This window comes from Littorina saxatilis, linkage group LG1 (assembly GCF_037325665.1).
Source record: "Littorina saxatilis isolate snail1 linkage group LG1, US_GU_Lsax_2.0, whole genome shotgun sequence".
In the NCBI taxonomy this organism is placed as follows: domain Eukaryota; kingdom Metazoa; phylum Mollusca; class Gastropoda; order Littorinimorpha; family Littorinidae; genus Littorina; species Littorina saxatilis.
In genome coordinates this window covers 78562304-78588449 of record NC_090245.1, presented here as the reverse complement: position 1 = coordinate 78588449, position 26146 = coordinate 78562304, and the positions used below count along the sequence as shown (strand labels likewise).

The 26146-nt window shown below is 39.3% G+C and overlaps 1 protein-coding gene across 2 annotated transcripts; it reads right to left on the bottom strand.

Moving 5' to 3' along the window:
- Nucleotides 1–9768: 9768 nt before the first annotated feature.
- LOC138980488 (A-kinase anchor protein 13-like) lies at nucleotides 9769–26141 on the bottom strand. Of its 2 annotated transcripts, XM_070353371.1 has the most exons (6): nucleotides 26042–26141; nucleotides 23779–23954; nucleotides 14272–14315; nucleotides 13238–13445; nucleotides 10758–11057; nucleotides 9770–10092 (listed from the first exon to the last, which is right to left on the bottom strand). In XM_070353371.1, the coding sequence occupies exons 2-6, from the start codon at nucleotides 23915–23917 to the stop codon at nucleotides 9896–9898; spliced, it is 888 nt and encodes a 295-aa protein (XP_070209472.1). In that variant the 5' UTR covers nucleotides 23918–23954; nucleotides 26042–26141; the 3' UTR covers nucleotides 9770–9895. The 2 variants fall into 2 exon arrangements, with proteins under 2 accessions (XP_070209477.1, XP_070209472.1); XM_070353376.1 differs by lacking the exons at nucleotides 23779–23954; nucleotides 26042–26141 and adding an exon at nucleotides 17819–17940 and having other exon boundaries at nucleotides 9769–10092.
- Nucleotides 26142–26146: the final 5 nt, after the last annotated feature.

The window sequence follows — 26146 nt, the reverse complement described above, 5'->3', positions numbered from 1 at the left end:
ATGGTAATTTGAAGTTTGTGAGCTCTTTTGTGTGTGTTTTTATGTAAAAGGAATTACATATCCTTGATTTTAACTGACAGAAGTGTTCTTTTGTCATTTATTTTGTAAACACATCAAACGGAAACGTGATGTTTATGTCGGTCGTGATGTTGGACATAACATCATGTATAAAAAAATAAATAATGTAAGTTGGTTTTGGAATTGTTTGCGTGTAATTCACTGGTGTTGTACTTTCTTTTGATTTATAAAAGGTATTTGGATTGCAGAAGTTTCATTTATGGAGGTAAATCAATCAAATGGTATGTCCAGCATCACGACCAACATCTGTCAGATTGTTAACAAAATATGCTTATTCTACAGAACCCGCTGACCAAACTATCTTTTCCTATTTTATTTTATGTAATGAAAATATGAAACATTCAGCATAAAAATGCACTTGTGTCAAAAAATATTTTTTGATTTTTGATTTTTCTACTCTTTTTGCCACGACCTTTTGTCACAACATCATATAGATATGATATGTTTGGATTAAAAACACGCTCAGAAAGTTAAAACGAAGAGAGGTACAGAAAAGCGTGCTATCCTTCTCAGCGCAACGAATACCCCGCTCTTCTTGTCAATTCCACGGGCACTGCCTTTGCCACGGGCGGTGGAGTGACGATGCTACGAGTATACGGTCTTGCTGCGTTGCGTTGCGTTCAGTTTCATTCTGTGAGTTCGACAGCTACTTGACTAAATATTGTATTTTCGCCTTACGCGACTTGTTTCCTGTTTGTTTCTCTTTGGAAGAACATGGTCTGTAGTCGAACTGAATTTTTTTCTCTCAAAATGATCCCCTGTCCCCTAAATTTCAACAGATGACAAAATCCAACCACTGAACCAGGCCTTGACATTGAATTATACCTAGAAAGACCTGGAAAATTAGGTTTGAAAAGTGATGGAGTTTAAAAATAGTGATAAATTTACCAATGTTTTGAACAGAAAAACTGATGTTCTTCAAAGAGGGTGGGGATGTGATAGGGAGGGGGTTGGTGCAGTTTTAAAAACAAGATTTCTTCAAATAGGGGTTCTACCCTATAACCCAGCAGTGTGAGCTGAAATTGTAATAGAGCCTATACAATCAAAAGAAAACATTATTTTTTATAAACAACCAAACTTTCAAAAAGAGACGGAAAGAGGGAGACTGAGGGGCAAGGCACGAATAGGAAGGGAGCAAAAAATAAAATAAAAAGAGGAATAGAAAGAGACAGAGACAGCGGCAGAGAGACAGAGACAGTGATACACAAAAAGAATGTGACAGACACAAGGAGAAAAGGTCAAATTTTGAAGATGGCCTAACTGCAACTGCCGCATGTCAATACAGCCTGCAGCCTAGAGCCTCCTGTCAAAACCTTAAAATGGCAGCATATCAACTCTGATGTGAGCTACATGCTAGCAGTCACAGATAGAGCAGCCACAGAAACCATAGCAACATTCAGGTTCAACTCACAGAGACACACACACATGCACACAGACTAACTCTCACCCTCTTTCTCTCTCACACACACACACACACACACACACCTCCCCACCACAATTCCTCATTGCAGTCTGGGGACACATACTAGTTCAAGTAATACTAGCCATTGTCATCCAAAAAACTGCTGATCAAGACACAATACAAATGATGGTAATCAAAGCAGAATACAGCTCAATAAGTCATGTCGGCTGCCGACAATAAGGACATAAATTAGACATTGCCAGCCAAAAGCCTTATTGACGCTGCTTGATACTGTAGACTGTGCTGACTGAGATCAGGAAAGGAAGCAATTTTGTCTTGCTACATTTAGATATTTTGCGCTACAGCCGGTATTGATATCTTTTGTTGTGCTAGTGCAAATTTGGGAAAACGCTAATAATTATGAATAAATCATTAGTTGTTTTTCTTATACATTAACACAAAAGCAGTAAGGATTTAATCGTTTATGTTGTTTCCTATGTGAGCGCGAGCACGTCGGTGTGTGTGTGTATTTGTGTGTATTTGTGTGTGTGTATATTTGTGCATGTGTGCACGTGTATTTGTCCATGCATGCATGCATTTGTGTGTGCGTGCATTTGTGTGTGCGTGTGTGCGTGTGTCCCTGTGTGTGTGTGTGTGCATGTGTGTATGCATGCACAAATACACGCACACACATGCACAAATAAACACACACACACACACACACAAACACACACAAATGTTTGCCTGTATGCACTTGGTTATAAGGTAGAGTTTTCTGACTCCCCCTTCTCTCCCATCCTGAAACAACAGCCTCTTTCCTACGCTACAAACATGCATCTTGCCATTCTGATTCATCATCGCTCCACGCTATCGCTTTAAGTCCCTCTGACCGGACGCTACAGTCCTACGCGAATCTATCAAAAGAAGAATACAGAGTTATCTCCCATATGTTGTTCGCTAGCAGTGTTCGCGAGACGAAAATGATTGCAGATTGGCCGACTTCGACAGTTGTCTCCGTTCTGTTCTTCACAGTTATGATAAAGACATCGTTCTAAGGTCAAAACAAGTCGAAATTTTGGGACTGCTGCCGGAAGGAGACCGTAATATATGGTTGCACCACTGTCAAACAAGAAGGGCAACGCCCATACGACTCACATGCTTTACACATTTTTCCTACCAAAATACATGTGACCTTGACCCAAGGTCAAGGTCATCCAAGGTCATGCAACACAAAGCTGTTAATTCAAGACATAGGAAGTACAATGGTGCTTATTGGCTCTTTCTACCATGAGATATGGTCACTTTTAGTGGTTCACTACCTTATTTTGGTCACTTTTCATAAGGGTCAAAGTGACCTTGACCTTGATCATATGTGACCAAATGTGTCTCATGATGAAAGCATAACATGTGCCCCACATAATTTTTAAGTTTGAAACAGTTATCTTCCATAGTTCAGGGTCAAGGTCACTTCAAAATATGTATACAATCCAACTTTGAAGAGCTCCTGTGACCTTGACCTTGAAGCAAGGTAAACCAAACTGGTATCAAAAGATGGGGCTTACTTTGCCCTATATATCATATATAGGTGAGGTATTGAATCTCAAAAACTTCAGAGAAAATGGGAAAAATGTGAAAAATAGCTGTTTTTTAGGCAACATTTATGGCCCCTGCGACCTTGACCTTGAAGCAAGGTCAAGATGCTATGTATGTTTTTTGTGGCCTTGTCATCATACACCATCTTGCCAAATTTGGTACTGATAGACTGAATAGTGTCCAAGAAATATCCAACGTTAAAGTTTTCCGGACGGACGGACGTCCGGACGTCCGGACGGACGGACGGACGGACGACTCGGGTGAGTACAATAGACTCACTTTTGCTTCGCATGTGAGTCAAAAATCGTCTGCTTCAGCGAACGCCGAAACCAAACGGGTTGATTATCACGTGACACTTTTGCCATATTTAGAGTTGTTTGCACAGTAAATACATCCGCGAAAAATAGCTCGCTTGAAACTGTCTAAAATAAAAATTCCTCTGTAATTTAAAAATTACAAAACACCATGAAAAATCATTATCGACGATCGCGAATCTGCTTACATCCATAACACATTACAAAAAGCTCTAAATATGTACAAAAATCGGTTTCCTTGCCAGACAAGGAAACTCAAGTCATCCTGTCAGGGAGAGAATGAGCCAAACTCATTTTGACCTGAGGTCAGGATGGCATCTTGCATCTTCACAGCATATCAGATCAAATATAGGGGAGGCAATCACATCCATTCATCCAACTTGTCTCAAATCAAGTTCTCTGCCCTTTTTTAGACCTGCTTATATCTATTTAGGGACTTGAAACACCAAATAAGCCTGGTATACTGCAGTATCAAAATCAGCAGAGCAGAAAAGATCTCTTCAACCTTTCATCCTTGTAAAATGAAGTGCGGTCAGTCAGTTTGTGAGTCTCTCTTTGTTTCCAAAACTTTGAAGTTTTAACTGAAAATAGTTTCCAGGTTAAATACAGTGCTTGATTTTTCTTTTAATGCAGTTTCAGCTGAATCAGCCTTAAAAATTCCGTCGAACTTAAAAGTCTGGACTGAGACAAAAAAAGAAGAAAAAAAAGTTCTGATTATAAAAAGTAACAATACGTGAAAAACGCCCTGACACATTTTTGCCTCAGGTGAAAGTAGGTGACAGGAAATAAAAAGGTTAAGTACAAGGCACATCATGGTGGGAATTTTTTTCTTCTCTGCAGTGGCTGTCTCTACTTATTAGTGATTTTTTTTACGTCTCACACAGAAAAGAAACAAACAAAAGAAGCATTTCTTGTCATGGCAAAGTTTCTTTAGAAGCAATTTTAAACGTGAACAGCGAGGGGGGGGGGGGGGGGGGGGGGAGCCATACATGTAAAATCCCACTCATGCAAACAAACACCAACTACAAAGCATTGCACACAGGAGTTGCAGGCCACAAATCGCAGAAGAAGAAGAAAAGAGCCTCCAGCGAGAAGTTGGCTCCTTGTCTAAAGGTCATTTTCTAAATGCATCATTGATTATCGAAGGGAATATTTCTACTGAGGTCAGTCTTTCACTAAAGTTAGAATGACAAAACCAAAACTACAATAAAATGAACCCTCTGTCTTACAAAATTTGTTTTGAGAGCTCCATTTTCAACATCTTCTACACATAAAGTCTCTAAAATCTGTAAATTTATCTCCATTTTAAGGCATCTTTCCTTTGCAAGTATTTTTTCCCCCATCTTTCAGGGTCATCAAACAAAAGGTTCATTGCATAAATTAGACGGATGAGGATCTTCAGAAGCTATTTCAGAGATCTCTCAGCTTCCAAAAATAAAATCACTCTTTTTATTCCTGATTTTTTCTTCTTCTTCATGTTCCCAAGATTTTACTTCTAATGGTGAAAGTTTTGCGTGCTGCACCATTTTTTTTACCCTGCGACGTAAACAGCATGTCACTGATTTTAAAGGTATTCTCCCGCCCATATTTGCCCTTGCATTTTACTGACAAACATTTGCAGTCAGCTGGTTTGGGAAGATATGCATACATGCAGCAACTCAATAACAACAAACAGACAAACAAGGGTCTAGTTATGGAGCCGGTTCGACTTTGTGTCATGAAATACAGTGGGTTTTTAAAAATTCTTTATTGAGTACAGGCAGGTTTCACGGTATTGAGACATTCTATTGACTGCACAATGTGCTCTGATTTCTAACTTGCTGAACCAATTTTCTCAGTGTTTTTTTTTATATGCAATTCACAAATGTGTCATTTTGAATACAATTCTGAAAAAAAAATCGTTTGAGTTGTTTTGTTGGCATTTTATGCACATGTGTTTGGTAGCGATCGTGTGAATCCTGACAGACGCCATTTCCTTCTGCATGACAGAAGCCAACCATTGATGTGAAAATTGAAACGAAAAGGCACTCAATTCACACTGAATGGTCATATTTGATAGCAGAGCTGCAATATCTAACCATACAAACAAAAACAAAAGCACAAATATGAATTTTGCATTACATATTTTGCACACAAAAAAATCGAATCGAGAACTGGAAGCTGTCTGTCCGAAAAACTAAGTCTTCACAGATAAACCAAGTAAGCTTATTTTACCACAAGAAATGATAACATGATTTTATTTTGACATTGAAAACACACCTTTATAGTCTGTACTTCATAGGAAAGCATTTACAATGACCGAAATTTCGCGAAATTCCGCGCTGTGTCCATTTCTTGGAATGTCCGACCGTCGTCTGTCCTGGGTTTCCAACGATCGCTACTTTCACTTTTGTTGTCATTTCCGGGCAATCCTATGCCGTATGTGACATATTACACACTTTTCACAGTTGAGGCCGAAGGCGTGATTTGTGATTATTTTTTCAGGTGAGATTTTATTGTTTTTGTTGCCTTTTTGTCGAGTATTATGCCGTCTGTCAGCCAACGATCGCTACCACACGATCGCTACCTCTTCATGCTCGATCAGATTTTTAGCTTTTTCAATGATTATAGAAGTTTGATTAACGTTTCCTTTGCAGTTCTGGATCGGTAGGGTAAAGGTATCTAATTCCGACATAAGATCTTGGGGGTACCTAAATCCGACCGATTTTCCCAGTCACATTAATGACGAGGTGCGCACGTCATCACAACAGAAGGAATGCCATTCATACACGGGCCATTCATGAACCGGTGGATGACGCGACTTTACGGACCAATCGTTTTGTCGCGAGAGTTATTTGCGTCATCGGCACCGCGGCGCGAAAATTTGCCTTACAAGTGTCTTCTAAAGTTTTAACGTAGAGGGGGGAATCGAGACGAGGGTGTGGTGTATGTGTGTGTGTGCGTGTGTGTGTAGAGCGATTCAGACCAAACTACTAGACCGATCTTTATGAAATTTTACATGAGTGTTTCTGGGAATGATATCCCCGGACGTTTTTTTCTTTTTTCGATAAATACCTTTGATGACGTCATATCCGGCTTTTTGTAAAAGTTGAGGCGGCACTGTCACACCCTCATTTTTCAATCAAATTGATTGAAATTTTGGCCAAGCAATCTTCGACGAAGGCCGGACTTCGGTATTGCATTTCAGCTTGGTGGCTTAAAAATTAATTCATGACTTTGGTCATTAAAAAAATGAAAATTGTATAAAAAGAAAAAAAAATTTATAAAACAATCCAAATTTACGTTCATCTTATTCTTCATCATTTTCTGATTCCAAAAACATATAAATATGTTATATTTGGATTAAAAACAAGCTCTGAAAATTAAAAATATAAACATTATGATCAAAATTAAATTTTCGAAATCAATTTAAAAACACTTTCATCTTATTCCTTGTCGGTTCCTGATTCCAAAAACATATAGATATGATATGTTTGGATTAAAAACACGCTCAGAAAGTTAAAACGAAGAGAGGTACAGAAAAGCGTGCTATCCTTCTCAGCGCAACTACTACCCCGCTCTTCTTGTCAATTTCACTGCCTTTGCCACGAGCGGTGGACTGACGATGCTACGAGTATACGGTCTTGCTGAAAAATTGCATTGCGTTCAGTTTCATTCTGTGAGTTCGACAGCTTGACTAAATTTTGTATTTTCGCCTTATGCCTCGGTCTCACATCTACGAATGTCACCCGACTTCAGGTAGTCGGCTGGAAGTCGGAAGAGGTCGGAGAGTTCGTGAGAATTAGCAATTTTGTTTTTGAAAAGTCGCATAGTTCGGAAGGCCGTTCAGACTGTTTTGAAATTTTCAAAACAGTTGGAAGAGCCTCCTGACTCAGACGAATAGAAATTTGTCGGGTGGTTGTCGTAAGCGTGTCGGTTTAGTCGTAAGGCGATTCTGATTAGTCGTAACGGTAGTCGGAAGACTCGTAAGGGTGGTCGGATTTGTCGGTAGCATAGTTTCGTTCGGATTAGTCGTAAGGGCAGTCTGATTTGTCGTCAGGACAGTCGTTAGCTAGTCGGTTTAGTCGTTACACTGGTCGTGAGAGTCGGCTATTGTTCGGAAGTTTTTCAGCCGGGCCTGTCGTTACTGCAGTCGGAAGTGTCTGGACACATGTCGGATTTGTCGGCCCTAAAGTCGGGTGGTTGTCGTCTGCTTGTCGGCTACATGGTCGGATCAGTCGTAAGGACAGGTCGGGAGTGAAATTTGGAGCCGAATTTGCATCCGACACTTCCGACCTAGCCGACTTAACTATCCCCGACACTTCCGAAAATTCGTATATGAGACCATTACGCGACTTGTTCTTCTTTGTTTCTGTTTTTCGACGGCATAATTGGATGACCAAGCAGGCACGGCTACCTACTAAAGTCGTGTTGAGGCATGCTTTGTTTAGAGATCCTTCTATCTCCCCCCTGCCTATGTGAGGAGAGTAGTTAGGGTACCCACAGTCTTTGGTGGCAAGCCTTCAGTTTGTGTGCGTCACTTATGTGCGTGTTTTTTGGTGTGTGTTTTTTCCACTTAAAATAAAAGTAGATTTGTTTAACATTCTGTATTCATATATGTATGCAATTGATTATTATTTTATATCAAAATGAGTGAGTGTCTTTTTATGAACAAAAAAGTGTTCCTTGTTAATGAAACAGGTATCTTGGCTCTTCTTGCCGTTTTCTAAATTAGGGGGTATCGATAGTATAAGTTTATTTCTGCCATTAAAAAAATGATAAAGAAGTACTTATCTGTTTTTATCTTGTACACACATAAATACACTTTCAAAACATGTGACTTTTGTTAGTGTATGGAGACCTTGAAATGTGAAAAAAAACATTTCGCCGGCCGGTTTAGGTGAAAATGGCGTTCTGATCAAGGACAGCATCATGCAAACATATAGACAGCCTCAGGCAAGGAACTTTGTTGTGAAAATCTGTTATATGTTTAAACTTTATGTAAATCATTTAGTATTAGTGGTTTTCTGTCTTCTTTCTGGAGTCAGGCTTGCATCAAGTTTGTTTGATAGATTTTCACGTTTTGGGGGCAACTTTCGTTTCGCTTGATTTTCTATGGAAAATAAGACTCTGCGTATAAATGTTTTCTTTGTTTTGTGTGGTACTGATCCTAATTAATTACAATAACATCCATGTTCACAGTATTTCACAGTTTTATGTTTGACTGGAAGTGTGAGAAAATGGGAAATGGCTGAAATCAATACCGTGAAACCTGCCTACAGTAAATGGCAACAAGAATGTCTTCTCTTGATTTCTGTCATTATATAACCTCAGTTGTTTAACAAAAGAAATTTTTTTTAAAATCGTATTTATTTTCTCTTTTTATTTTTTGAATGTATTTATTTATTTATTTATTTTCTTTATTCAAATCCATGTCACATCCTTTGCTTTCCATAGTACCTGTACTTGTATTTTGTGCAAGTATTTCTTTAAGTTCTTTCTCTGATGGTCAGGGAAATGTTTGCAAACGGTATTGATTGATGAAATCCAATTTCTGTGGTAAAAACGGACTGCTGAAAATTGAAATACTCATATAACATCGAACCCACTGGACCCAAGCTCTGGAGAATGATTGAGCAAAACAAAACAAGTCGCGTAAGGCGAAAATACAATATTTAGTCAAGTAGCTGTCGAACTCACAGAATGAAACTGAACGCAATGCAACGCAGCAAGACCGTATACTCGTGGTCCACCGCTCACGGCATTGGCAGTGAAATTGACAAGAAGAGCGGGGTAGTGGTTACGCTATGCTGCATAGCACGCTTTTCTGTACCTCTCTTCGTTTTAACTTTCTGAGCGTGTTTTTAATTCAAACATATCATATCTATATATTTTTGGAATCAGGAACCGACAAGGAATAAGATGAAAGTGTTTTTAAATTGATTTCGAAAAAAAAATTTTGATAATAATTTTTATATATTTAATTTTCAGAGCTTGTTTTTAATCCGAATATAACATATTTATATGTTTTTGGAATCAGCAAATGATGGAGAATAAGATAAACGTAAATTTGGATCGTTTTATAAAGTTTTATTTTTTTTTACAATTTTCAGATTTTTAATGACCAAAGTCATTAATTAATTTTTAAGCCTCCATGCTGAAATGCAATACCGAAGTCCGGCCTTCGTCGAAGATTGCTTGGCCAAAATTTCAATCAATTTGATTGAAAAATGAAGGTGTGACAGTGCCGCCTCAACTTTTACAAAAAGCCGGATATGACGTTGTAAAAGAAATTTATCGAAAAAAAGAAAAAAACCTCTGGGGATATCATACCCAGGAACTCTCATGCAAAATTTCATAAAGATCGGTCCAGTAGTTTACTCTGAATCGCTCTACACACACACACACGCACAGACAGACAGACACACAGACACACACACAACTCGATTCCCACTCTATGTTAAAACATTTAGTCAAAACTTGACTAAATGTAAAAAGGGAGGGATAATCATATAAGTTTTCACTGTACTCACCCTGAAAAAAGTTCTGCAATATCGTCAAATCTGTTGTCGGCAGCTACAGCACAGGGCAAGCGCCCCTCGTGGTTGATAAGACCCAGTGCATCCTCGCTGCCGGGTTTACCTAGCAGGTAGAGTGCTGTGTCATGCAGACCCAGCCGTCCGGCCAGATGTAACAGTGTTTCTCGACAGTCTGGCTCACTGTCGTCTGAAAGTCAAAAAAGAAAAAGACCTCTTGTGACTTTTTGTGGAGCCCCTCTCTCCCTATTCCCCCCTGTAATGTGTTAGAGACAAGCAAATAATGCCTAGCCTCAACTTGTAGTTGTACACTCTACAATGCCTCCTGTTTGGCTATTTTCATTTAATGATTTAGAATCAATCTTTCTAAAAACAAAAAACATCATATACAAATCCTGGTCACTCATCTTGGCGGCAGATAACTTGTTGACACCAAAACTACAGCAAGTATAGCAATCCAAAACAATATATATGTGTAACAAGAATATAATGCGAAATTATTTTGTTGCTTGGTATGCAGTTCCAAAATATCTATGAAAAACATGAATAAGAACCAGCTGATTCTGCCCATATCAACCAACTTGTAGTCTTTCATACTACATGTACCACACTAATGTTGGCCATCTTGAATCTCATTTCAACATTTAAAAACACAGTAAACCATGAGTACAGTGGAAACCCCTTTTATAGACACATTTTCTTTCAATCCCTTGTTTTCTCAGATTGTTAATCGTTAAGCGGGGGAGGGGGGTACACTGTGTACCCACTTCTCTGCATCAATTTTTTTCTCCTGCAAGCCCTTTCTGAAAGTTCTTTCTCCTGCTGATTACCAGCTCCTGCGATTTCACAACTTACCCTGCTCCATATCCAAGCCAAGGTGATGCCAACCCTCAGGGAACTGGATGTGTCTGAAAGCAGCACACAGGCGTTGGTCTAAAGTAGAGAAGATCTCATTGGCCAGGTCAAACTCATCTGATCGGATCAGTTCCACGTCTTCCAGAGAGTTGGGATCATTAACACTGTTGAGGAGGAACTGAGCCAAAGAGTAGGCCGAGTCGCAGGTATACTCAAAGTCCCCTACCGCCACGCAGTCAAAATGTTCTGCCGTTGAGCGACGAATCACGGAAAGGTACACCCTCTCTGCACAGTCATGACCTGAAACGAGATCAGTCAAGTTTTGGTCATAAATTTTTATTAAGGTTAAGGACCATTCAATAAAAAAAAAATAAAAAAGATGACATGTGATGTCAAAAGAGTTTTCACACAGTTGCAGATGGATTTATGAGGGAACCTGTTAAAATCACGCACTACTGTTCTCCCTTTGAGGATAAGCTGTTTCAAAGTGGTGCTGGAATGATTTCATGTTTCATCTCAGCAAATGCAATTTGTATGTAAACCTGTGTATATGAAAAGAGCATCTCAGCAAATGCAATTTGTATGTAAACCTGTGTATATGAAAAGAGCATCTCAGCAAATGCAATTTGTATGTAAACCTGTGTATATGAAAAGAGCATCTCAGCAAATGCAATTTGTATGTAAACCTGTGTATATGAAAACAGCATCTCAGCAAATGCAATTTGTATGTAAACCTGTGTATATGAAAACAGCATCTCAGCAAATGCAATTTGTATGTAAACCTGTGTATATGAAAAGAGCGAAAAATAAGGAATGGAAAAGATTAAACAATGAAATTAAAAAATATGCTCAACCAAAGTGTTTGCCACATGTAAACTTCAGTATTTAGAAAAGACGCAGAGAAACAAGAATGAAATCCAGTCCAGGAAAGCTTCTGACACAGCTGGGTTTTGCCAACGACGCTTATGTGAGTATTATGTTCACTAAAAATATCACATTCACACACTTCCAGGAAAAAACAGAAAACAACAGAGATTAACAACGCTAACACAGTGGAAAGATGATCCATTTCATTATTCATGTAATGACATCTGTCGACAACTAACAGACATACACCCACAATGACTAACCTTCCACGAATGTATACAAAGCAGCATGATCTCAATGCAACAGGTTGCATGCAGAAAGAGAAACACAGAAAGAGGTAGGGGGCAGGTGACATAGTTTATTCTATACCACAGAAAACAGGGCTTGCTTGCATGCCATTCTGACATTATCTGAGACTCCATATTTATAGTGTTGTATACATTATCTCACAATCAAATAATAGCCATCTGCTTAAAAAAATACTGCATTATTCAGGGGCTTTTTCCAATTTAGCAGTAAGCTTCAGCAGCAGGGGGTTGAACATTTTATCTACAGTCTACACTGCCAACCTGTCTGTGAAGCGTGTGTGTTAAAACTGTCATCTTGACAGCTACATGTACTGATTTGTTGCAAATTGCAGGTAGATCACCGAATTCACCTGTATTGCCCAGAAGAGAGATAAAGAGCCTGAAGAATTTAGACTATGCTTTGTCACTCTGATTCTGAAATTCTATAATACACGTCATAAAAAAAATAAGGTAGATGCGTTTCATGGTTTGAGTGCAGACCTTTGTGATGAGACTGTTTATTGAAGAACGACGCCTACATCGTTCACCATGCCAAAAAGTCATTGTTCGACATGATAAGGGAACAAAACTGACTGTTTTGAATATAAATGTGAGTGTTCTTTCCAATGACATGCAAAACTTGTTGCGTTTGAGCTTTTCTGATTTATTTTTAATGTTCATGCTAATTAAACATGCTAATTAATGCTTGTTTTTGCTAATTTGATTGTTGGGGGTGTCTGTGTTGTGGGTTCTATTGTATACACTACCTAATGTAAAATCAATCTGTTTGCTGAATATTGTAGGGGTATGGATGGCCTTTTCAGAAATATAACTGGTTTAACCATAAACGGCCTCATCACAAAGATCTGCACTTTAACATATCTACCTAGTACTATATGACAGGTAGTATAAACAAACCAATTGATTATTTAAAATGAACTAAAACTTCAACTTCTTATCACATCTGCGCATTATATCTTTAACAGATAAGAGTTAGTTAGTTAGCTGTTGCTTTTCGGGTCCAGCGGACCATAATAGGCCAAATCAGCATCCCAGGAAAAAAATGAAGCAAAAAGAAAGGAAGATAAAAAAATAAAAAAAATAAAAACAAGACAACAAAAACAATTAAGACTTGTAAAAAAATAAAATAAACATACATTAAAAAAATAAATGGGTGAAATCTTTTTTTTTTTAATTTGAAATGGTTGAAATGGTTTGCAGTCATGATTTTGTGGCTAACTCAGTCTAATTTCTTCAAGTAGTCACCTAACTTCTTTCCACCCCATCACGCTGACACTTCAACAAAAAATTTGTCCCTGGACTTACCTGGAATGGGAGCCTGCCACACCAGGTTCTGTGTGTGTTTCATGGTGACCACGTGTGTCTGCATGCGTCCTTCCAGCACCAGGTACAGTTCATCCTCTTCGCTCACGCTAGCTATCCCACTGTTCTCCTCCTCCTCCTCCTCCTCCTCTTCCTCGGGTGTGCCTGGTGTTTGTGGGTGACCCAGGTTTATCACAAATAGCTCCCCGCCCTGCAAAGTGAACACACATTTTCAGTGAACATTCAGACATACTTTAAAACACTCAACGCTTTCTTGTCAAAGTCAAGTGCAGGAGTAGCTCGTTAAAAAAGGCTGAAGAGAACTTTAGCCCCACCTTACGGGTACAGCTTTGCCAAGGATTATACCTTTCACGATTTAGACCTGTAAAATTACGCAGACAGTCAAGTACATAGAGACACAAAAACAAATATTGCTAAAAGCAGATGTCTTTGTTATTAAATCATGCAAATGGTAAACACACAAATGCTGCTGAATTCATTTTGATCATTGATCATTGTTTGAAACTTTTGTTAATTCTCTTCCACTTGACTAAGTTTTGGAAATAACTTATAAACTCTGACAAGTTTTTATGGGTTTTGGAAGAATTGCTTTCTTTCTTTATTTCTTTATTTGGTGTTTAACGTCGTTTTCAACCACAAAGGTTATATCGCGACGGGGAAAGGAGGGGGGGGGGGGGGAAGAATTGCTTTCCCTTGATTCCATAGAAACACTGACGCAAGCCTACAATGTCACGCCTACAATGTGACGTGTAGCTTGCCTCAGTGTTTCTATGGAAAAGCCAGTGAAAACAAGGGAAAGCAACTCTTCCACAACCCATAAAAACCTGACAGTTATTTCGGGAAATTGTCTACTGAGCAAGAACGAGAGGAAGAGAAACGAAACACATAGAAGAGAGAAAAAAATTCAGAGGAAGAGGAAAACCAAGGGAGTGATGATAGAACTGGTAGGATGAAGGAAGGAGACAGGGGCAGAAGCTGAATTCTTCATTATTAGTGTGATTAATACAAACACTTACATAGACGGGGGCTTCAACAGGATTGAACGCCATCGGCACTGGTCCTGAAAAACAAAAACACACAAAAATGATAAATAAGTCTAAAAGCCTGACATGATACCACTTGGGCAAACGCCTTAGGGAAGTCTACTTCACTAAGCTTGCTGAATGAACCTTTGGTTCTGAATTTTTTGGTAAAAAGACTTTTGCGAAGTCAACCTCAGCCTTTAGAGAGAAATTACAACACACATTTAGACAAAATGCACACACTCTCTCCCCCCCCCCCCCCCCCCCCTCCCCCGAACACTTTCCCTTCTCAATAATATATTTTCACTAATAAACTGCCAGTAACCATACATTCTAGTCCTCTTACAGAATCTTCCACACATCGCTTTATAAGCAATAAAAGCTGTCGGCAACTGAACATAAAACGACTATACACCGAAAAGGAAGAAGAAACCCCTGAGGACATACTGCACTCCCAGTAGCCACAAATAGGAAACGTGTTGCAAGATTTATAATTATGCAACTTGTCCCTGCAGCAGTTTGTCATGAGTACTTTTTTCATGCCCCATCTTCTTTCAAACTCAAGTGATGAATGGGAGGTTTGGGAGACTGTCTTTGAACATGATGTTCAGAATCATCAATCATTGTGAAGAAAGGAGGATTATCTATGATCTATAGAAGCAACATACAGGGGGAAAAGCCCCCCCCCCCCCCAAAAAAAAAAAACCCAAAAAAACCCTTGTGTCAAACCTGACAGTATGTCGCCATTTGCCTCTTATCAATACATTCATCGAAACACTTCAATGAACATTGCATCCCCTGACGACAGCCTATATTAATGACTCTGCTCCAATGCGATGCATGTCGTTTTCGGATAAGAACTTGGCCAATTGAGAGAATGACCTCCATTTAAAGATTCCCTGAGCAAGCAGGTAGCAAAAATTTGCTCTGGACAGTCTCAAAACACAGTTTGCGACACTGAAGTGCTTCGACCAGAAGCAAGGTTCCTTAATCCTTTCACAGTGCAGCATGGATTCTTAAATTGCATCAACAGATTTTTTCATTTACAAAACAGTTATTGACACAGATGTGATGTCATGATCAACATTTTGGAAGCCCTGTTCATATTAGTTTCTAAGGTTTAATTTACAATATTGATTTAAAAGGTCCCTAATTGCCAATCTAGCCATTCCTTGTGTTGCCTGGGTAACAACTCCGGTCAGACAGTCGCATGTACACTCAATTGGCCTGGACATTCTTGAGTTTTTAATACTTCAAAAGTACATTGCTTTCAAGGATTTTTACATTATGGGCACACTTTGGATTCCTCCTGGCACGCATGCTTTAGATTCTTCTTCAGAGCATTGTTTAATTGCTTGCATGCTTACTTGTTTGCTCATTTCCTTCCTATATTTACTATAATTGAGGTTAATTCCACTATGCTGGTAAAAATACATAAAACCTACAAAGGGGCCATCTGAGTCACAATTCTCAAACTTTTGATAACAGCAAAATCTTTGGCAGCTATAGTCTCACTCAACCACTCCATATTCATTGAAACATCAAGAACACATGTCTATTGATCATTATCTTCCTTCCTCCAGACTGACCAACAATCATCTCTGACTTTCTCATAATTCAAAACATTGCCAACATTTTCATTCAAAACACCACCAACATTTGTTTCAAAGTTTCCTGAGTGTCTGAGTCACATTTTTGTTTCAATTGAAACTTCACAATTCGGCAACCACAACAAAAGTGTCTGCAAAAATGCATGTGCTTCATAGGTTTTTGGCTCACGTAAGTGTATAGCCTATGCGATCGTAACTTTGTCTGTCTGTGCGTTTGTGCGTGTGCGTGTGTGTGTGTGTTTGTGCGTGTGTATGTCTGTGGTAGAAACTTTAACATTTCGTCATTTGAAGACGTCACATTATGGCGTAAGAGGGTTAGACGTCACGCGAAGGAATTACTGAAAGTCTCGGTTTTGAGCGGGCCGAGACTAGTTGGAAGGCAACAGTTATAATCTTTTTCTTTTCATGTCTTGGCGTCTCAAATCTTATTAGTCAGAAAGCGCATGCACGTAGTCTCGACCAGCGCGTGGTGTGCTTCTTTCTGAGTATTTTACGTCACAAATTGTACTTTACGTACTTGATAATGACGTAAGTTAATTGTATGTGTTCTATTTCGTTGACTGAGCACGGCCGGGACCAGTTGGCGTGAGCGCTGGGATTTCGAGTTTCATTCGACATGTCAATGCATCGCAGTATGAAATAATACAGGTAGGAGGTTAGTTCTTGTACTTTGGGTCAACCAAAGTCGATAAATGCATTCTTCACTATGGTATTGAGTCTGATTTCATCGTCCATCTTGAATCGAAAAGCACGCTTCTTACAAAAAAAACCAACTTCGTTGCGAGCTACGGCGAAGCTTCGCATGTCAAAATTCGAGAAGCGATGTTGGGGTCAAAGTACCACGCCGTAGCTGTGGGTTTAGTTTGTGTTACTGTTTGTCTATTTCTTACGTGAGCCTTGAAGGCTTCGCCTCTTGTTGTAAGTACAGTCATAAATCAACCAAGTCAATACCACGGTCAGTGTCTTTCACCAGCTTCTCAAAACCACGGACATTTAAACCCTAGCTGTCTCTGTCTCATTCAGATATGGGCCTATGTCTATGAGTCCGCAAAGGGTGAGGGGGGGAAAGCTGCACAGAAAAAGACCAAAAAAGTCCCTGCATATCTCATGGATCCAGCGCTGCAGATGTTTAACCAGAACCTCTGACAATTCACTGAATCTGCACTACTTTCATATGAACTGTTAATGATCAACAGCTTTGTTAAATGGACGTTTTCATTCAATCACCAGAAATGTTTGGAAAACAGGTATCTGACTTGGAGTAATAAAGTCATGCAACACAATGTCCTAAACTTTTGAGAAGTTGGAGATTCTTACTTCTTTTGGCAATTTGTGTGCTTATATTAAACTGAGACTCCACAATCCAGAGTCAATTGCAGTCAATAACCCAAATTGATTTCTTGGCCCAAAATACCAACAAGTGGTCTGAAATAACATTGCATACCTACGCTGTTTTCAGCACCGCTGCTTTGGATATCATCACTAAAATGTCAAATTAAGCAAACTTACTTGACTACTTCATTTTGAATAAATTGTTAACAACTCAATAAAGGCTAAAATCTTAAATCCTAGCTGAGCAAATATCATTAATATCAGACATAAAATCTCAAGTAACAGATGGGTGAGCTTTCTCTTTCAGAGTTCTTATCCTTGCCACTCAATCACTCACATTTATAACATTAAAACCAAATGTCCCTGAGCTTCTTTTAGTCAGCAGCTGTTGTGGTTCTCAACAATCTTGATAATACATATTGTTTTCAAGGGCCTCTGAGTCTGCAGCTTTTAAGGAATAATTGATTCACCATGTGCCTCTGTGCATGCATTATTCCTTCTGTTTGAACAAACCACACACCCTAAACTAACTTCCTTCTACTATCCTGGTCCTTATGCCACAAAACCAGCCAAAAAGTAAAATGCCAAGTCAAACAAACCTAAAAGTAGAGTGCCGAGTCAAAAAGAGCACAGGCGTCCCGACACCACATTACACACATACTGACATAGTCACTAGTTATGGTAGTGAATGCAACATCCTCTGCAGGACAGTAGCAAAAGCAGTCTGACACAACAAGCCTGCCAACATGACACTGACAATAAACACTTTGATTGATGTGTTTGCGTGATAGATATAACAGCATCCATGTCATCAGACTCCACTGTATAAATTTACTGATAACACACAGGGAAGTTGTTAACCTACATGCACCACTTAAGTAGCTGATACTATTTATTATCAAACCGTACTTTGAACAACCTTAGTAACACACACACAAGTTTACAAGTAAACAACACTACTTCTCAGTTTGTCTCTATTCAGCAAGCTAACAAGTAACACCTGCTGACAAAATGAAAGTTTTACACTGAAACAGCTGGTGTTTTCTCCTTGTTTCTGACAAAATTAAATGATTTATTACATGTGTAAATGCAATGTACACAACTATGCGAGTTTCATAGGTTAATTTGTAAAATAATGGTGCAGAATTGTCACAAAGCTTTGTCATCACGATAAACAACACAAATAACATTTGAAAATGACTTCAGAATCACTTGCATAGCTCTTTGCAAATGTCTCCATAATTGAAATTACTGTATTATATTGTACTTCTTGCAAACCATATCCTATTCTCAGAACACAGATCATATTTACTGCTGTCTACAAGTATGTGCATGAATACACATAAAACCCTGAATTTTTCCTGTCGCAAAACCCATACACACCTTTACACGCCTGCACTAGCTGTTTTTTCACTAAATAAATTGTATATATATATATCTTCCTGGTTTTGCACATTTGTATGTACATGCATACACACAGTTCTTCTGCAATTCCATAATATGATGGGGGGGGGGGGGGTGGATACTCAAAAATCAACAACCTAATGCATCACAAAATACTAAGTGAAGATTTCAGCAGCATGCTCTACACATGGTGTAATTGTTAAGAATCAGACATATTTTTTCCTCCAGTTTGACCCTACCTGGTGCAAACCCTGCAGTTTTTGAGGCTTTATGAATAATACATGAGGCTTCACGTGGAGTCTCTGACACACTGTCAGCTAGCGGAAATATAATTCACACACATTCCCTGGTTCTGAACTGCTATCTCCATCACCACACACACTGAACCATTAAACTCCCCTTGGAGTTCCCTACTGATCCCATTTGAAGACATGCACACAGAGACTCACAGGAGACACATACAGACAGACAAGAGAAATATAATTTAACACATTATCTGGTTCCCCATCACCACACACAATAAACTGTTCAACTAAAATTAAACTCCCCTGTGAGTCCCCTACTCTTCTCTCACATTCACACAGAGTCACACATACAGACAGACCACACAAGACACATGCATGTATTCACTAACAGACGCACAGACAGACAGGAGAAATATAATTTACACACATTCTCTGGTTCCCAATCACCACACACAATGAACTATTAACTTCCCTGCTCTCTTCTTTGAACAGATGCTCAGACAGTCACACTCACAGAAGACACATCCAGACAGACACAGGACATAGAGGTTGTAGAACAGAATGTCCACATTCCCTAGTCCTCAACTGCCCTTAAACTTCAAAGCACACACAGTTACTTCAGTCAGTCCCTTTACCCAGCTCCTCTCTGCATCTCGCTTTCTCTCTCTGAAGGCTAGTATGCAGACTCTCTCTCTCTCTCTCTGAAGGTTAGGGGTATGCATATATATATAATCATGTATATACAAATCTCTCTCTCTCTCTCATATATAATCATATACAACACTCTCTCTCTCTCTCTCTCTCTCTCTCTCTCTCTCTCTCTCTCTCTCTCTCTCTCTCTCTCTCTCTCTCTCTCTCTCTCTCTCTCTCTCTCTCTCTCTCTCTCTCTCTCTCTCTCTCTCTCTCTCTCTCTCTCTCTCTCTCTCACGTTCTCATGCACACACTTCTTTCTCGCACACACACATGCCCCACTAACCTGAAGAAATAATACTTTATTTGAATCACTGTCCTCATAACCTAACACACATGGTTTGCACAAGTCAGAGTTTCTTTTTCCAAAAGAATTCAAAGCCTTATTGTGCTAGCCTATTAATTGTCTGAATAAAAAGGAATTCTTGGAAGCACCACAAGACAAAACTGGCTGGAATTTTAGGCCAGTCAGTTCAGAGCAATGTGCTGCGGTAAAAAAAAAAAAGCAATGGTTGTTATGGGGGCGAGGACGCCCCCATTCTATACGGATAGTTTCGAGGTTGACCATGGGCAGCGCCATTTTGTTGTGAAATACGTCATCAGTTTGTGTACACAGGAAGTTGTGACATCCGTCACCCTATGTGAGGGGTGGAGGCAACATTGTTCATCTGTAGAAAGTTGTGAAATCCGTCACCCTATGGGAGGAGTGAAGTCAAAATTGGTGAGTCATCACAGAGTTTGTGTAACACAGGAAGTTGTGAAATACGTCACCCTATGGGAGGGGTGACGGCAAAATCGCAAAAACATGATAGGTCGCATTGTGCAGGGTCAACTGCAACAAACTCAAACCGAGCCATTCATACCTACTTGTATTTGAGCGACTTATATACCGACATTTTTATTTCTTATTTTCAGCACAGGTGTAGGAAAAATCATGAACCAAAATGTTATTTATTTTCTAATTTAACATTGTTTTTACAAATATGACCATGGTCTTTTAAACATACAGTGACATTAAACATTGTTATGTTAAAAAAAAAGAAAAAAGAAAAAAAGCTTTTGTGCACAAATCAGAAAATACATTGTACATTTTACCTACAGGCCAAACCGTGAGTGTCTCTGGCAAAGCCCGACCCAGGAAATTGCACTGATTTTATATTTAGATCAGAGGGAAATTGTCAAGAACAGGCGCTTGCATTTGGATGTGTCCAATGATAGTAGGTTTGGTTGTGATCAATCAGAATAATGTAGGAATAAAAATGTATGACAGTTTGGTATGATGACATGTAATTCACATATGCTGAAATATGATATTATACATCATGTAATATTATTATGGCTGTTGCCATGACCATGAAACCCAACAAAGGTTTAATGTAATGTAATTCAAAATACCAAAACCGAGCACCTATTAATTTCGTCTTTGCGCGTGAAGATTGAGGCCGTCTGCCAGTAGCGGTTAGGTCATACAGTGGAACCCCTCTCTAGCGACCTTTAAAATGTTGACAAAAATCGGTCCTTATGGAGGGGGGTCCTTACAGAGGAAGGGGGGCGGAGTCAGGGGGCCACAAAGAAAGTCAGATTTTCTTAAAAAAAGAAAACAGAGAAGTTTGAGTTGCTGACGACCGTTCCCTCTGAAAGCAAACTGCTTCGATTTCATGTTTGTCCTTGGTGTCCACCAGTTCTGGTGCATGTACTACCCTGGCCAAGTTTCCTCTCAAGACATCAAAGAGACCGCCTCTGGGCGAACCACCTCTCATAGCTAAAACTGGGTCAATGACCCCTGGGAAGAAGGTCAGTGTCTATAAAATTTTACTCCTAGGCCTGCGGCCAGGGGGGGGGGGGGGGGGGGAGTATACCGGTACCATTTGAGAATCAGACCAAATGAGAATTGAACCATTTGAGAACATCCTTTTTTTTCAATCACTACATCGAAGGCCTGCGGCCCGGGGTTCACATGGGTTGGTTTGTTTGTTTGTTTCAAACCCACACCCATATACACACATTTCCCATTTAAACCATTTGTCGGCCCCCTGTCGATATTTATCGACTAAGTTCCTTGTTGACTCTGCAATTGCTAGTCATAAAAGCTGACTAAATTGCAAACATTAAGCACACAAACATTACCTGTGCTTGTCATTTGTTCTAAAGGGTTATCTTCTTCTTCTTGTCGATCACTATTCTAAAGGGTTATGGTGAGCGTTAACAGCGCAATCCCCTCTTCTGCTAAAATAATTTATATACATGATCCTAGGTTGCCGCTTTCAATTTGGAGATGGCCTTACTTTTCATTTGCATACGCACATATTCTGCTGTACCTGCCTTTTTGTTAATTAAACAGTGAAACTGTGAAACTGGATTCTGTATTGACAGAGAGATGCAAAAGCCTGCATAGCATTAGTTAGCACAGTCTGCGCTGCATGTCTACTTACATAAATGTTTACCTACACGGGCAAGTTACTTTGCCTATTAACTGTCATGTGCACGCCTGATGGCACTGGGTGCGTAAGGGATGAACTACTCTCCTGCCACAAACAGCAATTTTTGTCAATATTAACAATAACAGTACGGTCACTTGAAATCCGCAGAACCAGCTGCAAAATACACAGCAGTAACCTGATCATCAACATTTGCAGAAACTAAAAGAGAGCAAGAGCACGAAAAATGGTGTATAAAATCTGTCCAATGGACATAGTCATATTATACATAGTGTTAAAAATGTAAACCCAATCCGTTAAGGACTGCACAAACCAGTTTCAAAATACACAGCAGTTACCTGATCATAAACATTTGCACAGATCACCAGACATGATATATATATTTATACACAAAAGAACTTGTATCAAGAAACAACATGAACACAAACACTATTGTATAGCCAGTGTTATTCTGATCTGGGACTGACTGCACGCACGGATGACTTCCAATAAACCCACTGGCCATTGTTTCAATCATTCCAAGCATGCTGAGAATCAATACAGCCTGGCATGTAACTTGTACCCGCCATAAACAGACACTGGCAATCTGTCATTGATTAAGAGTAGCTACACGTTATTGATTCCAATTCCATACACATAGCCCGCATTCCAAACGCTCTGCTCCAGTTAGAAACCAGTACATTCATTTCCAGAAGAGGCTCCTTTTTAACCCTATCATTTAAAAATAAAATCTAGTCCAGTCATATGACATTTTCCGATTAATTTTGACATTAAAAATGGTCAAACCTACTGTTATTTCCGTCAGTGGTAATAACAAAATGAAATATTGTGAACAGTCTTTAATAATTATACATTACAATTTACATACAGTCAGTTCAAATTTAGTGCCTGCCAAGCAAGAACTTGAAGAAGCAAGAGCACTCAACTTCCAGATCGAACACTAATACAAATATATATACTACTTTTCAGTCCAACACGCAAAACAACGGCATATATATGTGCATAGTTCTACCTACACTCCAAAAAATATGTAGATGTACTAATTTGTGTTAAATACTAAAGTGCTGTTCTCACATTTTTCTTCCGACTTTCAACAGACTTTTGAACCATTCTCAAACCCGCTGGAAAGTTAGATGTGTGAATTGTTTTGTTTAAAGACTTTAACAGTTTAAGTGGATCCCCGATTGTCATCATATTTATCCCGTCCTAGGCCCAGGAGGTATAACAAAGCCAGTCTATGAAAGAACATGACAGTCAGCTTTAAAACCAGAGAGCTAGTCAGGATATTCTGATGTTATTTCCAAATTAGCTAGAATCATAGAAAGTTGAACTGGGGTTTCAAGCTGGATGATAGTTGGCTGGTAAGTCAGCTGAAAATAAGGGGAACTGTTCACTGAGGGCCAACTTCTCACTGATTATGCTTTGTCAACTTTGGAGCAACTTCTAGATGAAAAAGTCAGTTTGAAAATCAGCCATGTGAACAGCACTTTCAACAGTGAAGTTTCTACTGGGTCTTGACTCTTGTCTGACTTTTATGTACAAGTTATAACACATTAACTGTCTCATGCACATACATGTATTCCATGCCAACCACATTTTTGGCACTGACCTCTGTTTATCGATGTGGCAGCAGTGTGTGCATGGTTCGCATGCTGTGCTGTGCACATATAATATTCATGTTCCTTTCTCCTGAATGTGACACTAACTGAGTGTATTTATCTTAGTGTACTTATAATGAAATACCATCCCGTTTCTTTCTTCCACCACATTTTCGCTACTGACCTGCGTTTACCGCCGCGCAGGCAGAGTGTGGTTCATATGCTGCGCTGGGCTGTGTGCTATCTGAAGACTGGCAGCCAGCTTGACCGAGTCCAAGGGCAGTCTTCACGTGCATTAATTCTCCGTCTTCTGTGGTCTGCATACAGTCACTGTCTTGTCATGACCCACAGCAGCACAGGCTGAAAGGGAAACAGAAAAAGAATAAGAAATATTATGTGTCATTATGTCAGAGATGGCGCTAGTATTTTTTTAAACCGGTACAAAACTTTTATGATGCAAACAGTCCAGAAAAAACTGGTAGGCTGGTCATTGGAACCAGTTAGAGTCCAACTCAGAGTACTGGTTTTATTGTTCCACCAGCGAAAACAAACTGGTTGTTAAAAAAATCAACCGGTAGGTCATACCGGCAGCCAATTTTGTCCCGGTATTTTTTTGTTTTAACCGGTAAAATACCTGTAATTATTGGTTAACGCCAATACTGTATGTATGATGGTTGACTCCCGAGTGACAGCAATGTGAATTATCATGACTCCCTCATCCCCCCTCTTCCTTGCTCCCATCCCACCCGAACCCTAAACACTGACTCCTTCTTTACCACATTAGTTTTTCCTCTATAGATACATTGTTACGTTCATCGTGTAACTGACGTCATAGTGATTGATCATAACATTTTTTTAAACTCTTGCTGTCAAAGTGACTGATCATGACAGATCTCACCAAAAGCCACAAAATCCAAAGGTTAACATTACCTTAGGGTCGCATGTGCGGTGGGGTTTTTCTTGATCCAAAACTTGGCAAGCCAACAGTTCTTTACTAAGATGCTTAGAAAATATTTTAGAAGTGTGTAATTATTATGGTACAGAATTGCAATAGTTATCGAAAAATGCTGAAGATATCATAATCAGAATTTTAATCATATTGAATGATACATATAAAACCCATGGCCCATTCAAAAAATAACTGTTAACTTTCAAGTTCCATACCTCATTACCTGTTCCAATTTTCTTTTGTTTCACTTTCAAAGAAATGGGAGCTGATATAATTCTACAAATGGAGTAAGTCTGTAAAAACAGCACAAGCACATTATATAATATTAGTGTAGCCTTACATTGCAGGCAAGGAAAGGGGTTTCCAGCAAGTATTAATAAATTTATGTCAAATGACTTTGTCACTGACAGACCACTGCATTTATTATTTTTGAAAAAAACAGTTTTGCTGTTACAAATTACATCATGATCAAATTTAAATCCTACCAGTACCACTTCACTCTTCTTTTCCTTTTTTAAATCCCAAATTAATGCTTTTTCAAAATCTTTTGCACAAGTTTAAACTGTACAAGTATGGGTTTTGGAAAACCACATGTAGTACATGTCATCAATTAAGATTAGAATTTGTAGACTCATGACTTGACTCTGATGTTGTTTCAAACACTTTCAATCAAATCTTCAGCGTCCCCAACAGTGTACAACTGATAATTAGTTGGCACATAAAAATGTATCCAGATGTCTTCAGTAGACCATCTGCCACGGTATCAATATGAAACTACCACACATTCTTGGTAAACTAAAATACTTTATAGGGGGAGGGGGGGGGGAATATATATATATGTAAAGTCCAAATCCAATGTTCTCAGAAGAGGAAAGGACTGACCATCAAATCCCAGCCCACTGTCTAATGTGAGAGAAGAGTAGTGTACCCTGTACAATACCACTACTAGTAGTAGTACTAGCAAACACCTTCCTTACCAACCCATTGACATGATTGAGGGCAAAGTTACATAATCTGCTCAGTGGACCGACACGAAATGGGCCAGTCCGGTCATTACCACCAGTTGCCGAAAATCAAGGCAAGTGACCCCGACCAGACTACCTGAACTGAAAACATCTCGTACGCCAAGCACGTTGCTCTTCTGCTTTATTTACTTTCGGCTACTGGACCCCGGAAATGCAAGAACAAAACGTCTGCTAGACCTCTCTATTTGACATTGATGCACAGAACTCAAGGGAAAGTCCTCTTACAAGAAGACAGCAGCATTTTAATTACGTCAATGTCGGCATAAATGACACAACTGTACGTGTCTGTATTGCTATGACTCACTCCACAATTCTAGGAGAATCTGAACCAACTGTCTGTGTCACACTTTGCACAAGTTGAAAGAGAGTTTGAACACGAGTAGGACACACCAATGAAAGTCAGGTTCCACATGACTACGGCAGTAATACACGAGCATGAGGTTATATCCAAACCTGCGATAACGATTCCGTACCTTGTGAATACACAGAAATGTAAAATCCTTTAAAGAAACAGCAAAGAAATCGCACTGTCTCTCACAACACAGGACTGTCCGCCATACTTATTCTCCAGAGTGACG